The following is a 12,247-nucleotide window of genomic DNA, read 5'->3' as shown; positions in this document are numbered from 1 at the left end:
ATTTTTAGTTCAAAACTGTTTGGACTAATAATTTTGATCTACAGAAGGGTTTATCTTGTTTGTCATCATTGGGTATGTATATCAATGTATTGGCCATTGTCTTATCCATTAAGATCCCTGCTTAAACATACAAGAGAACATACATACTCACAAAACAAATACTCTACTTAAAAATACTTGAAAAATTGCCTTTGTATTGAAAGCATTGATATACAAACTTAAGAATAAAAGATGGATATAGCATATTCGTGGATATTTTGACAGGGGAAAAATGACGTCAATTTAAGTTGCTAACATCATAGACGTCCAAAGGGGGGGAGGGTAATGGGGCGATTACCCCCCCCCCCAATTTTTTTTTCATTTTACCCCCGCCTCTATTTAAAATTTACCCCTACCCTGGGGGTGCCGTAGGCAACCCCAACCATTTAGGAGGGGGTATTTACCCACCCCAAACAATTTTTGGGGGGTAAATACCCCCCCAAAATAAAAAATCTCTAATAAAAAAAAATATTGCGCGCTTTGCGCGCATTTTTAATATTATATATTTAATAAAATTTAAATTACCCCCCTAAAAAATTTTACCCCGGGGGTAAATTTTGGGGGGGGTAAACTAAATTTACCCCTGCCAACAGATTTCAGGGGGGTAATTACCCCCCCCCCAAGCAAATTTTACCCCCGGGGTAAAAATTTGGGGGGGTAAAAAAAATTTGCGGCGCGCTTCGCGCGCCATTTTACCCCCCCCCCAAAAAAAACGAATTACCCCCCCTTAAAAAATTTCACCCCCCCCAAAAAAAAGCTTGGACGCCCCTGGCTAACATGTACATCATTTATTGGTTAGTTAATTTATCCATAAAGAGGGAAGGAGATGGGGTAAAGGGGGATGGAAGGGGTGAATCATAATTTTAGCCAGCTATAAGTTTAACATTATTCTAGAACATTGAAATCTGGTGCAATTATAATTTATCTATAATAACAATTAAGATTTCTCAATTTTTAAAATATCAAAATTTGTACACCTTAATTAAATTTAAGGAATGTTATTTCATTATATTCCTAATTAATTTATCTAACAATTTTAAATAAATATTTAAAAGAAGGTGTATCAACTATTTTTTTTATAGCTAGCCGGTTCTTTTAGTAAGTAGTAGATGTAAAATTTTTCATAGAATTCAGATATGCAATCGGTTTTTTTGTAGACCTCTTATTTTTTAAGTAATTTAAGTTTTAAAAAAAAAAAATTAAGTCGATTTTAAGGTACTAAAATGCAACAAAAAAAAGAAAGAAAATGGTCATTATGAACAAAAATAGTAAGATCTTTAATTTGACACCTCACTTTTTCAATTCTGTCAGGTAATTATTGAAAAAATCGATTTTTTTAAACCCACGAGAATAAAAACTTTGAACTTAATTTTATTATTTCACAAATAAAAAAATATGGGTTCATATATACCATTAGAATCAGAAAAATATTACGAATCCATTGTAAGCAAAATTAAAAAAAAAGTTTACAATATAGTATATAAACTACAATAAAAGGAATTATATGAAAATATCATATTATGTTGTACAGGCAACGTCTTAATTCTTCAATTGAGTATAAAAATGGGAAGGGGGTAAAGAGGGGGTAAAGAGGGGGTAAAAAAGGGAAAACAATAGTGTTGTCTGAACAAAAAAAATAATTGGCCATTTCTGTAATTTTTTAATTTTTTAATTTTTTTCAATTTTGCTTACAATGGATTCGTAATATTTTTCTGATTCTAATGGTATATATGAACCCATGTTTTTTATGTCTGTTTGAGAAAATATTTAGGTCTAAAGTTTTTATTATACCGAGGTTAAAAAAATAGATTTTTTCAATAATTACTCAACAGAATTTTAAAAGTAAGGTGTCAAATTAAAGATCTTACTATTTTTGTTCTTACTGACCATTTTCTTCTTTTATTTTGTTGCGTTTTAGTACCTTAAAACCGACTTAATTATTTTTTTTAAAAACTTAAATTACTTAAAAAATAAGAGGTCTACAAAAAAACCGATTGCATATCTGAATTCTATGAAAAATTTTACATCTACTACTTACTAAAAGAACCGGCTAGCTATAAAAAAAAAAGTTGATACAACTTCTTTAACGAATATGTAATAGTCCTATAACAAGTTCAATTATATCCAATATAAATATCAAAGTTAACATTTCACTCAAACCTATTAAAAATGGAAAAATCTATCAGGGACGTCCAAGCTTTTTTGAAAGGGGTAAAATAAGGGGTTTCTAAAGTTTGAAGGGGTAAAACACCCCTTTACCACTAACCTTGGACATCTATAAAAACTACAAAATATTGACAGATTGTGGAACGTTAAATGGATATATTATATGTTATCTAATAAAGAGAAACTTGCTAACGGGCTAAAATAACGATTCCCCCCTTCACCTTCCCACCTACTGAATGAACGAACTAAACAATGATGTAGTTCCATATTAGCAAGCCAAATTGACGACAATGTTTCCCCCTGTCATAATATCCACATATATTCTATATCGACTATTTGTGTGATTTTCTAACTAGAATGATGTGTACCTTGGTTCCTATAGTTTTTTGGGTACTTTTGTGTATCATCATTGGGAATGTACAGCTATTTATCGGCCATTGTCTTATCCCTTTAGATTCCTGTCTTCTTATAATTTTTTTGTACCTGGGTTCCTCTAGTTTCTCGTCTACGACAGCTATCCTGCTCGCACTGGCCACTCCTGGACACTCAGCAGTATTCTCTGTATCATCTTCTATAATTGAATACCATTACTTTTTAAAACAACTAGTGGCTTAAAACAGCCTAAATCCATGCCAAAATTTTTAAAACAATTAGCATCATGTATTTGAAGAGCTAGAAATAAACAAAAATCGCCTAGAACCATACCCAGACTTTTCATAAAACTAAATGGCCTAAAACCATCCCGGGACCTATTAGATGCTTAACTGTAAAGGAGGACCATATCGGTTCAGTGGATAACGATATCCTTCGCTACAAACAAAAAAAGCTTCCTACCTTATAAAATAATCATAAAAACCACTTGTGGACGCGCCCCTAGCATTTAGGGGCTCTTTATTTAAAGGGCTAGAAAAGGACAAAAAATAGTCTAACTGCACTATTCCAAGATTTGAATATTGAAAACAATAGCCTAAAATCAGATTGGAACCTATTTGAAGCTTATCTAAGATAGAGAACCAAATCAGTTCAGTAGTTATTGAAGTCTTAATCTGTCCAAAAAAACTTACTACTTTTTAAAAATAATGCTTCTCTATGTCTGTCAGTCAAAGGCTTTCTTAACAAGGATCTTAAAGGATAAGACAATGGATGATGAATTTATGTTTCTTCCCAATGGTAATACACTAAATAGCCTTTATTTGAATTAAAACTATTGTTTCCAAACTGAGAAAAAATTATCAAGGTTGAGCTCAATTCATGGGGGGGGGGGTAATCTTTATATCATATAGGCAAGGACGTCCAAGCTTTTTAATTTTTTGGCGGGGGAGGGGTAAAAATAAAAACTTCAAAATATTGAGGGTGCCTACGGAACCCTCAAATTTATTTGGGGGGTTATCACCCCTTTACACACCCCCCCTCCCTTCATTGTACGTCCTTGGTTGAGATTATAACAATAGATGGATGTAAAATCCCTATTCTGGAAAACAAAAATCCCTAATCTGGAAAACAAAAATCCCTAATCTGGAAAACAAAAATCCCTAATCTGGAAAACAAAAATCCCTAATCTGGAAAACAAAAATCCCTAATCTGGAAAACAAAAATCCCTAATCTGGAAAACAAAAATCCTCAATCTGGAAAACAAAAATCCCTAATCTGGAAAACAAAAATCCCTATTCTGGAAACCAAAAATTCCTAATCTGGAAAACAAATATCCCTAATCTGGAAAACAAAAATCCCTATTCTGGAAAACAAAATTAACCCTTTAGTAGATCAACTGATGATGTTAAACAAAATTGACCCTGAGTAGACCAAAATTATTGGTTGAAAGGTTTGAACACTGCTAGTTTGTAACATCCAATCAAGATTTGATAAAAAATACCCAAAGTTTTAAGCAAGCAAATGAGAGAGCGTGTTTATAAAACTTTTTGTATGAATATTTATATCTATAATACAAAGTAGAACGATGTCTGTCTGTTTGTCTGTTTGTTTGTAGCGAAGGATCTCGCTAACCGCTGAAAAGATAGGGTTCTCCTTTACATGGTAGCTTTTCATAAGTCCCGGGAAGGTTTATAACTATTTTCTTGGGGGGTGGGACACCCCTAACCCCAAAAAAATGAAAAAAAACTTCCCCCAAAAAAATTTTCTTTAAAATCCAAAACACGAAAATTTAGTTTGATAAAACCTCTTGGGGCAAAGCTCCTAGAGGCTAGGGGCGAAGCCACTAGAAACAGTATAAATGAATACATATAATAATATAGATTTGTTAATTAAAAGAGAGAATGGTTATATAATAGATTTTAAATTTAAGGTATTTATTACATGGCTTCTACTCGGGAACCAGTATTTAATTCTATAATCTTTTTTTTCTATTTCCAACTTCTAGACTTCGTAAATTCTAGTAAAAAAATGTTTTAAAAAGCAAATGTAAACAAAAAAAATACCAGTTTTTTTGGACACCAAGGGACCAAAGGCCTGGGCCAACAAAACTGGTATTAATTAAAAATTGTCTTTAATTCGATACGATACATGATTTTTTCAGTATGGTTCAGAACCGGTTCTAATATAGCAGTAATTAATTGATTTTAATGGTCGATTTTAAATCCCCCTTTTCATGAAATTATCATTTTACACTGGATTTATTACTTGGATCTTACAATAGATTATCATGTATTCTAATAAAGTGAAACTCGTATCATATTAAATAACGACCCCCATCCATCCCTTTTTACCCCCTCCTCTCCTACTGGATGAGCAAAATGATCAATAAGTGATCTCCATTTTAGCAACCTACATAATATCCACGTATATTTTATATCCAATAATTTGACTTATTGTAATATAAATTTTCTTTTCATTTTTTTCTATTTTTGAATCAATTAAGATTTTCTTTTGTCAAATTTTTAAATATATTGAAATTTGATAATGTATGTAATATATATTAAACTTTTGATTTTATTTTAAACTAAATTCATGAAAATGATCTATTTCATAATTAAATGTCTTAAGTTAATGAACAATAATTTTTGAAATGAAAAGAAAAAAAACTTTAAAATTCCCCATACAACACAAAAGAAACTCCTACAACTTTTTTTGTGTGGGGGGTGAGGTAATTTTTTTTCTATGTGCGATTTCTTTTTGGAGGGTGGTAGTGCCCTTCCCCAAAATAGTTATAAACCTCCCCATGGCCTAAAGGTAGCTACACTGTAAAGGATAACCATCTCGGTTAAGCGGTTACAAAGATCCTTTGGTATACACATAGACTGACATTGAGACATCCTTTTACTTTTATGTAAGGGTGATTTAGTGGAGAGAGAGGGTTTATCTGCTCAATAGGCACTTTGAGGGGAAACTCTGCATTACAAAACGACTAATTGTTTATTTAAATATACCTATTATTGTAATATTGTTTTCTGACAATCCATATCTTATTACTTGGATGATGCACCTCATTTTCAAGTACTCTGATAAAGTGCTGCTCGCAAATGGCTAAAATAATAATACCCCCTTTTCACCCTCTTTACCCTATCCAATTCCCTCCTAATGGATGAACGAACTGACCAATATATAAGGTCCATATCAGCAAGCTAAATTTATGACCAATTTACCCCTGTTAATATATCCATTATTCTGACGATCATATATTGATTATATTTAATCATATTGCATTAGAGCACGTCTTTAACACATTGTGCTAGAAAAAGATTAAGGTGAAACATATTAATGACAATTCTTATTAGTAGAGAAATAGTAATTGATCACATCGTATTATAGACAGCTTTACGCGGAAATTAAAATAAAAAATATTTAGATTAAAAAGCCTGGTCTAACAAAACTTGTATTGCTTTTATGTTTTCTTTATTTTAATATTCGTCAAAAATTGTCTGTAATACGATGCTATACATGATTTTTTTAGTATGGCTGAGAACTGGTTCCAATCCAGTGGGTATGTAGCCATACTGAAAAAAAGAGTATATTGATGATAACTATGAAAGCAAATTCGTTAGGTCATTCAATCTTAATAAGAAAGTCATCTTTTAAAATGATTTTCTTAGCAAAAGGAATTCTAAACGCAAGAAACTTTGAAAAAAGGAAAAACAATCAAATTATTAGAACCATAATTTAGTTTAGTTCAGAGAGTCGGGCTGAGCACACGCATTTAGCAAGCTCTCCCCCGCCCTACCCCATGTGTTAAGCTCAGTTCTACCTTCCCCCTCTCTCTCAACTAGTTCCCCTCTCCCCACTGCCCGTGGTCACTCCGCAGTTGGAGGAAAGGGAAGACACTGTAGCCAGAGGGCACCTCGTATTTAGGCCTGGCAATGTGTATGTGTTAACGTATCGGCCAATTGTTAACACAAAAAAAGTGAAAGTAAAACATTAATGAATTAAAAGTTTTTTTAACTTATGTGTAACCTAATCGCTTTAATTTAATGAACAATTTTTGGTGAAAACACTCTCAAATTTTTTGATAATTTTATGATAATTTATCGGTCTGGCAACATTTTACCGGCGCAAAGTACTCCCGACAAATAAGCTCTCCCATTGGCTAACATTTTTTCGCGTCCCACCATTGGTCAGCTGACCCACACTCACCCAGCACCCACGGTTCCGCCATCTTCACTTCATCATGGCCTGTAGTACGTGTGACAACCCAGAATATTGGTCAAAGTTTAAAACAAATTTGGACGCTGCTTTGGATGTTAAGTTTAAAGAATACGATGCGAATATAGCTAAGGTAAGGGATGAGCTTATTCATAGTACTTTTGCCAGTCATAAAACCGAAATAAACGATATTAAATTGAGAGTCTCAGATTTAAATGTTAAAATTCAATCTATCGAAGGTATAGAAAATTTCGTAGATGCTAAATCTGTTGCAAGTGAACAAAAAGCGATTAGGACCACGATTACACAACAAAAAGACTATTTAAACTCTGTCGAATCGTCGAGAGAAAATTTCGTCAAATTTCAACTTCTACAAAACTCGATAAGAGAGCAAAGGTGCCGCGATTGGAGTTGTAGAATAGTGAATTTTCAGCAGCCGTGGAGCCGTGAAAATATTACAGAGTTTATCATATTTAGAAACATTATAAGGCCCACCCTTGAAGCCGCTCTTAAACGTGGGGAATTAGAATATATTCCCTCACATTTTTGTGATATCGTCGAGCGTGCCCATATGCTCCCATATACAAAGGGCCAGATCCCCGTTTTTATTTTTCGTTTTATGTCTAGATCCTACCTCGACGCGTGGATGAACAATAAGAAGGCTGTGCTTGACCGTTACAACGCCGAGATCAAGAGGTTCAATCCCAGGAACAACGCGTCACCGGTCCCGTTCTTCCCCAATAGGTTAGTCCAGGCGAAGCAAGATATGTCCGACCTCAACAGGAAGACCATGACCTTTGTATATGCCACAAACCAGATTTCGAGGGCCAAAGTCGCTGGCCAACATGTCCAATTTCAGCTCAAGAACGGCAGCCGCTGGATACGCTGCCTTAACCCGTTTGGCAAAGACCTGAAGGAAATGGCCCAACCCATACCTGGAAGCGAGGATTTTTTTCTGTCAGAGGCACCGCCTATCCTTTGTTTCAACAAGCTAGCTCCTGAGGAAAGGAAAACATTCTTCTCTAATCAGGCTGACTTAACAGAGGATGACTTCCCAAGACAGTTTAGTACGATCACAGCCCACCCTTCCAGCACGATTCAACATAATTTAACGTCTGCCCCTGCCCCAGCTCTTGGGGACCTAGCTGTGTTCCCTCCCATAGACTCTGCCGCAACCGTCGCAACCGCCGCACATACAGCCGTTGCACCAGCCGCACAGCCCACACAGTCAGTACCTGCCGCCGTCACATCCGCAGCCGCCGCTACCGCTGATTTCACTGCCGCACCTGCCGCCGCGCTCACCGCCGCACCTGCCGCCGTGACCGCCGCCGCATCTGCCGCCACGTCTGCCGCACTTGCCGCCGTGTCTGTCGCCGTACCTGCGGCATCTATTGCCGTACCTACCGCCACACACACCGCCGCACTTGCCGCCACGTCTGCCGCATCTGCCGCATCTACACCTGTCGTTGACTCAGTACCTTCTGATCCTGTTGCCCCTGTCGTTGACTCAGCACCTTCTGATCCTGTGGCCACGAGGGCCAAAGCTAGAGACACCGCCAACAAAGCTAAACAAAGCAAAGCTACAAAGGCGGTAATCACATCATGAGGTTAAGTATCTTATACGTCGGAAAAAAAAAGGTACCTAACAAAAATTATTATCATCATTCTTAAATTCATTTACAAAGTGATTTATTTCGAAAAACTTAATGTTTATATCCACGTAAACTTTATATTATTATAATATTATTATTAAATATTACCTAACTTGTTAGAACGCCAACATAGCATATTAATTTCAATCTATTTTTCTTATTTTTTTCTTTTCTGCTGATTAGCATATAAAATACTTGGAACTTGTATGAAAATGAGTAGGGGGAACTAAACTAGCTTGAAATGTGTTGCCACCCCCAACACACACATAAACTAAACGCTATCGGAATAACCATAGTGAATATGGTAATTTTTTTCGCTTTAACGATAATACATTGTATATTACCTATTTTTATTTGTCCACTAATATCTACTGTGTTTCAGATGTCCATACTTGATGTTAAGACGATTCCTCCTGCGGTGCTCCTGGACCAGCTCTGCTATGACAAACCTCCCTAATGATCAGATTAACCAGGATTACGGTAACTTAAACGATAACATTGGTCTAAATCTTATGAATCCAATTTACGGCGACTATTTTAACGATTTTGAGAATGAATTCGGAATAAATTGCGTTTTTTCAAGTGAACAAGGTATCGTACAGAAACTGAAAACATTCAATGAAAACCTTCTCAATATTTTTAGTATTAATTGTCAGTCATTACATTCTAAATACAATGATATTGTCTCCACTGTAGACTTCTTTAGGCAACATGATATCCACTTAAATGTTCTGTGTTTTCAAGAATTATGGCTGAATAAGGATGTAAATATGGATTGCTATGGAATTAATAATTACGATTGGCATGTTAAACTCCGCACAAAAAGTAGGGGGGGAGGGGTGGGTATTCTAGTAAGCAAATATTATAAAGTAGATAAACTATTTGATAAATTTTCATTTAAAGAAAATATTCTTGAATCTATTTGCTTAAAAATTTCCCACAATGGACTAAAGTTTTGCTTACTAAACTGTTATCGGCCACCCAATCAGAGTAGTGCTGAAATAGAAGAATTTTTTGAACTTTTTTTGGACCTGATTGATAGAATAGCAGCTTTAAGCATACCATACTTCATTGTGGGAGATTTCAATTTTGATCTTTTCAAAATAAATAATATAAATAGCAACTCCATGAGAATTATTGAGTCTTTTTCTTTTAACGGTATCATAAATACCGTTACCAGAGCTACTAGAGTAACTAGAACCACTGCAACCCTTCTTGATTTATTCGGGGTAGGTAACTTTATTCAAAACCTAATGTCTTCCTTTGTTTTAACTTCAAAAATCTCCGATCACTTGCCAATTATTAATTCATTCCGAATAGACAGAGTAAATAAACCCAAACCTCCAGATTTCTTTGAAAAAAGAGAATTGAATGATGAAAACTTTGATGCCTTAAACTATGCACTCTACCACACTAACTGGAATCACGTTTTAAGTCAAGACAACACAAACATTGCTTATGATAACTTTATTTCAACCTTTTTGAGACTTTATAATGAAAAATGTCCAGTTAGAAAAAAACGAAAAAACAAACGTACCCAGCCTCAGCAGCCTTTCATGTCAGACTTTTTATTGCGTTGTAGATTGCATAGAGATATTTTGTACAGCAACTTTTTAAAAGACAAAACAATTGAAAATGAAAGTATTTACAATGTCTATAGGAATAATTACAATAGGCAAGTGAGAAGAGCAAAGATTGAATATTACAGACAACAAATAAGAGATGCAAACGGGGATGGGAAAAAACTCTGGAAAACCCTAAAGGAAGTCATTGGGTTTAGTAAATCTTCCCCTGAGTGCACATACCTTCAAGTAGGCCCAAACAAAATTGAAAATGACCAAGAAATAGCTAATGAATTTAATCGTTATTTTAGTCAGATTGGGTCTTCCCTAAGGCCTGAAATTCCTTCCACCCCCAAAAATTTTTTTGAATATTTACCACCCCCATGTCAAGATTCCCTCTTCTTTGAGCCATTGTACCCCTTCAAGGTTATTAATATCATTCGTAGTATTAAACCTAAGCGTTCCACAGACATAAATGATGTCTCGATGTATGTTCTGTCTCGCTGTGCTGATACCATTGCCACTCCCTTAACACATGTTTATAATTTATCACTTCAAAATGGCACTTTTCCTCAAAAAATGAAAACTTCCAAAATAGTTGTCCTTCACAAATCAGGTTCACTCAGCGAGGCAGATAATCATCGAGGAATTTCACTCATTGATAACTTTTCCAAACCCATTGAAAAATATGTCTGTGAAACGCTGGTTAAGTTCTTGGAAGATCGGTCTTTTTTTAGCAACCGCCAGTTTGGCTTCATGAAAGGGATCTCAACCTTTCACAATGTATTGAACTTAAGCACATTGATCACCCAAGCACTCAGTCGAGACACTTCCTGTATGGCCATATTTTTGGACATAAGGAAGTGTTTCGACATGATAAATAGGGACATCCTTTTTAGCAAACTGGAGAATTCAGGGATAAGGGGGGTTGCACTTGATTGGTTCCGTAGTTATTATGCAAATAGAAAACAGCGTGTATATTTTAAGGGCCTTTTCTCCTCCACAATTGAATTCATTATCATTGGCGTACTTCAGGGGTCAGTCCTGGGTCCAATTCTTTTTTTGATTTTTATCAATGACCTTGTTTCATGCAGTGAAGAGATCCTAATCAATCTCTTTGCTGATGACGCAGTGGGCTTCATTGAAAAGCAGAATATTATACAATTGATCAACCTTGCAAAGGAGCTTGTCCCCAGACTGACCCAATGGTACAATGCCAATAAACTTCTTATTCACCCCCGCAAGACCAAATGTATGGTCTTTTCCTCCCCCCGTGAGATACTCACCCCCGCTGAGCTCGCCGCTAAGACCAACTTTGAAGTCTATGTAAACATGAATAATCATAATGAAAATGATGAGTCAAAAATCACTAAGTTGGATCTTGTGAGCGGTACCAATGAGGGTAGTATCAAACACTTGGGAATTCAATTGGACGAGAAAATGAAGTTTTCTTATCATCTTGAAAAAGTCTATAGCAAAGTCTCTAAAATAATTTATAGTATGAAAGTAATGCGTCATTTGTTGGACAAGAAACACTTAAAGCTACTCTATTCTTCTTATATTAAGTCGAATATCGAATATTGTTGTCTCCTGTTCACTGCCTGTCCTATGTATCTGTTAGCACCAATCATTAAGTTGCAGAAGCAAGCCATTAGAATAATCGAAAATTTACCTAGCAGAGCTCACACAGCTGAATTCTTTAAATCTAATGGCATACTTCCATTTAACCTGTTAATTGAATTTAATGTTTGTAAATTTATGCACGCCTATAAATTAGGCAATTTTCCCAAAATCTTTGAAAACACCTGGAATTTTGTTCAAGACAGACATACGTATGGCACTAGGAACAGGAACAACTTTGCTTACGAACCGGGCACCAATAGAAACTTTCTCCTGCACGCCCCTCTTAACTCTTTCCCAACTATATTCAACAACCTTCCACTTGAAATTAAACTAATTGATAATAAAAATATTTTTAAGAAAAAGTGTTTTACTTATTACCTAAACAAGATTGAGTTTTAAAAAAGCAAATATTTTAAAAAAAGCAAATATTTTATTTTTGAAATTAGACTGATTGATAATTTCTCTTCCTCTATTTAACAATTTTTTTTGTTCTAACTAAGTTTCTATTCGTATCTTTAGCCCTCGACTTTTTGTAAGCACTTAATTTCTATATCGAAAAAATAATAAAACAGCATTTCTTTAACCTCAAATCTCAACGAGTAGGTTCCGTAG

The 12,247-nt window shown here is 35.1% G+C and overlaps 2 protein-coding genes across 4 annotated transcripts in view; one reads left to right on the top strand and one right to left on the bottom strand.

Moving 5' to 3' along the window:
* The window catches only part of LOC145327179 (ribosomal protein S6 kinase alpha-2-like), a 156,063-nt gene that overhangs the window by 53,919 nt on the left and 89,897 nt on the right, over positions 1–12,247 (bottom strand). Inside the window, exon 14 of one of the 3 annotated variants that reach the window (XM_080170749.1) lies at positions 2,689–2,776. In XM_080170749.1, coding sequence (XP_080026875.1) covers positions 2,689–2,776 — 88 coding nt within the window. The remainder of the gene's footprint in view (positions 1–2,688; positions 2,777–12,247) is intronic. The other 2 variants (XM_080170750.1, XM_080170751.1) reach the window with 2 other exon arrangements.
* LOC145327157 (uncharacterized) lies at positions 6,785–8,466 on the top strand. The gene is made up of 2 exons (XM_080170724.1): positions 6,785–6,931; positions 7,426–8,466. The coding sequence occupies exon 2, from the start codon at positions 7,445–7,447 to the stop codon at positions 8,402–8,404; it is 960 nt and encodes a 319-aa protein (XP_080026850.1). The 5' UTR covers positions 6,785–6,931; positions 7,426–7,444; the 3' UTR covers positions 8,405–8,466.

Source organism: Acartia tonsa, chromosome 8 (assembly GCF_053477335.1).
Source record: "Acartia tonsa isolate MP-2025a chromosome 8, ASM5347733v1, whole genome shotgun sequence".
Classification (NCBI taxonomy): Eukaryota; Metazoa; Arthropoda; class Copepoda; order Calanoida; family Acartiidae; genus Acartia; species Acartia tonsa.
The sequence above is the reverse complement of the archived record's forward strand: the minus strand, read 5'-3'. Positions and strand labels throughout refer to the sequence as shown.

What these genes read in the sequence shown, in the direction of transcription:
- LOC145327157 (XM_080170724.1), top strand. Translation starts at nt 7,445, where the DNA reads ATGAACAATAAGAAGGCTGTGCTTGACCGTTACAACGCCGAGATCAAG.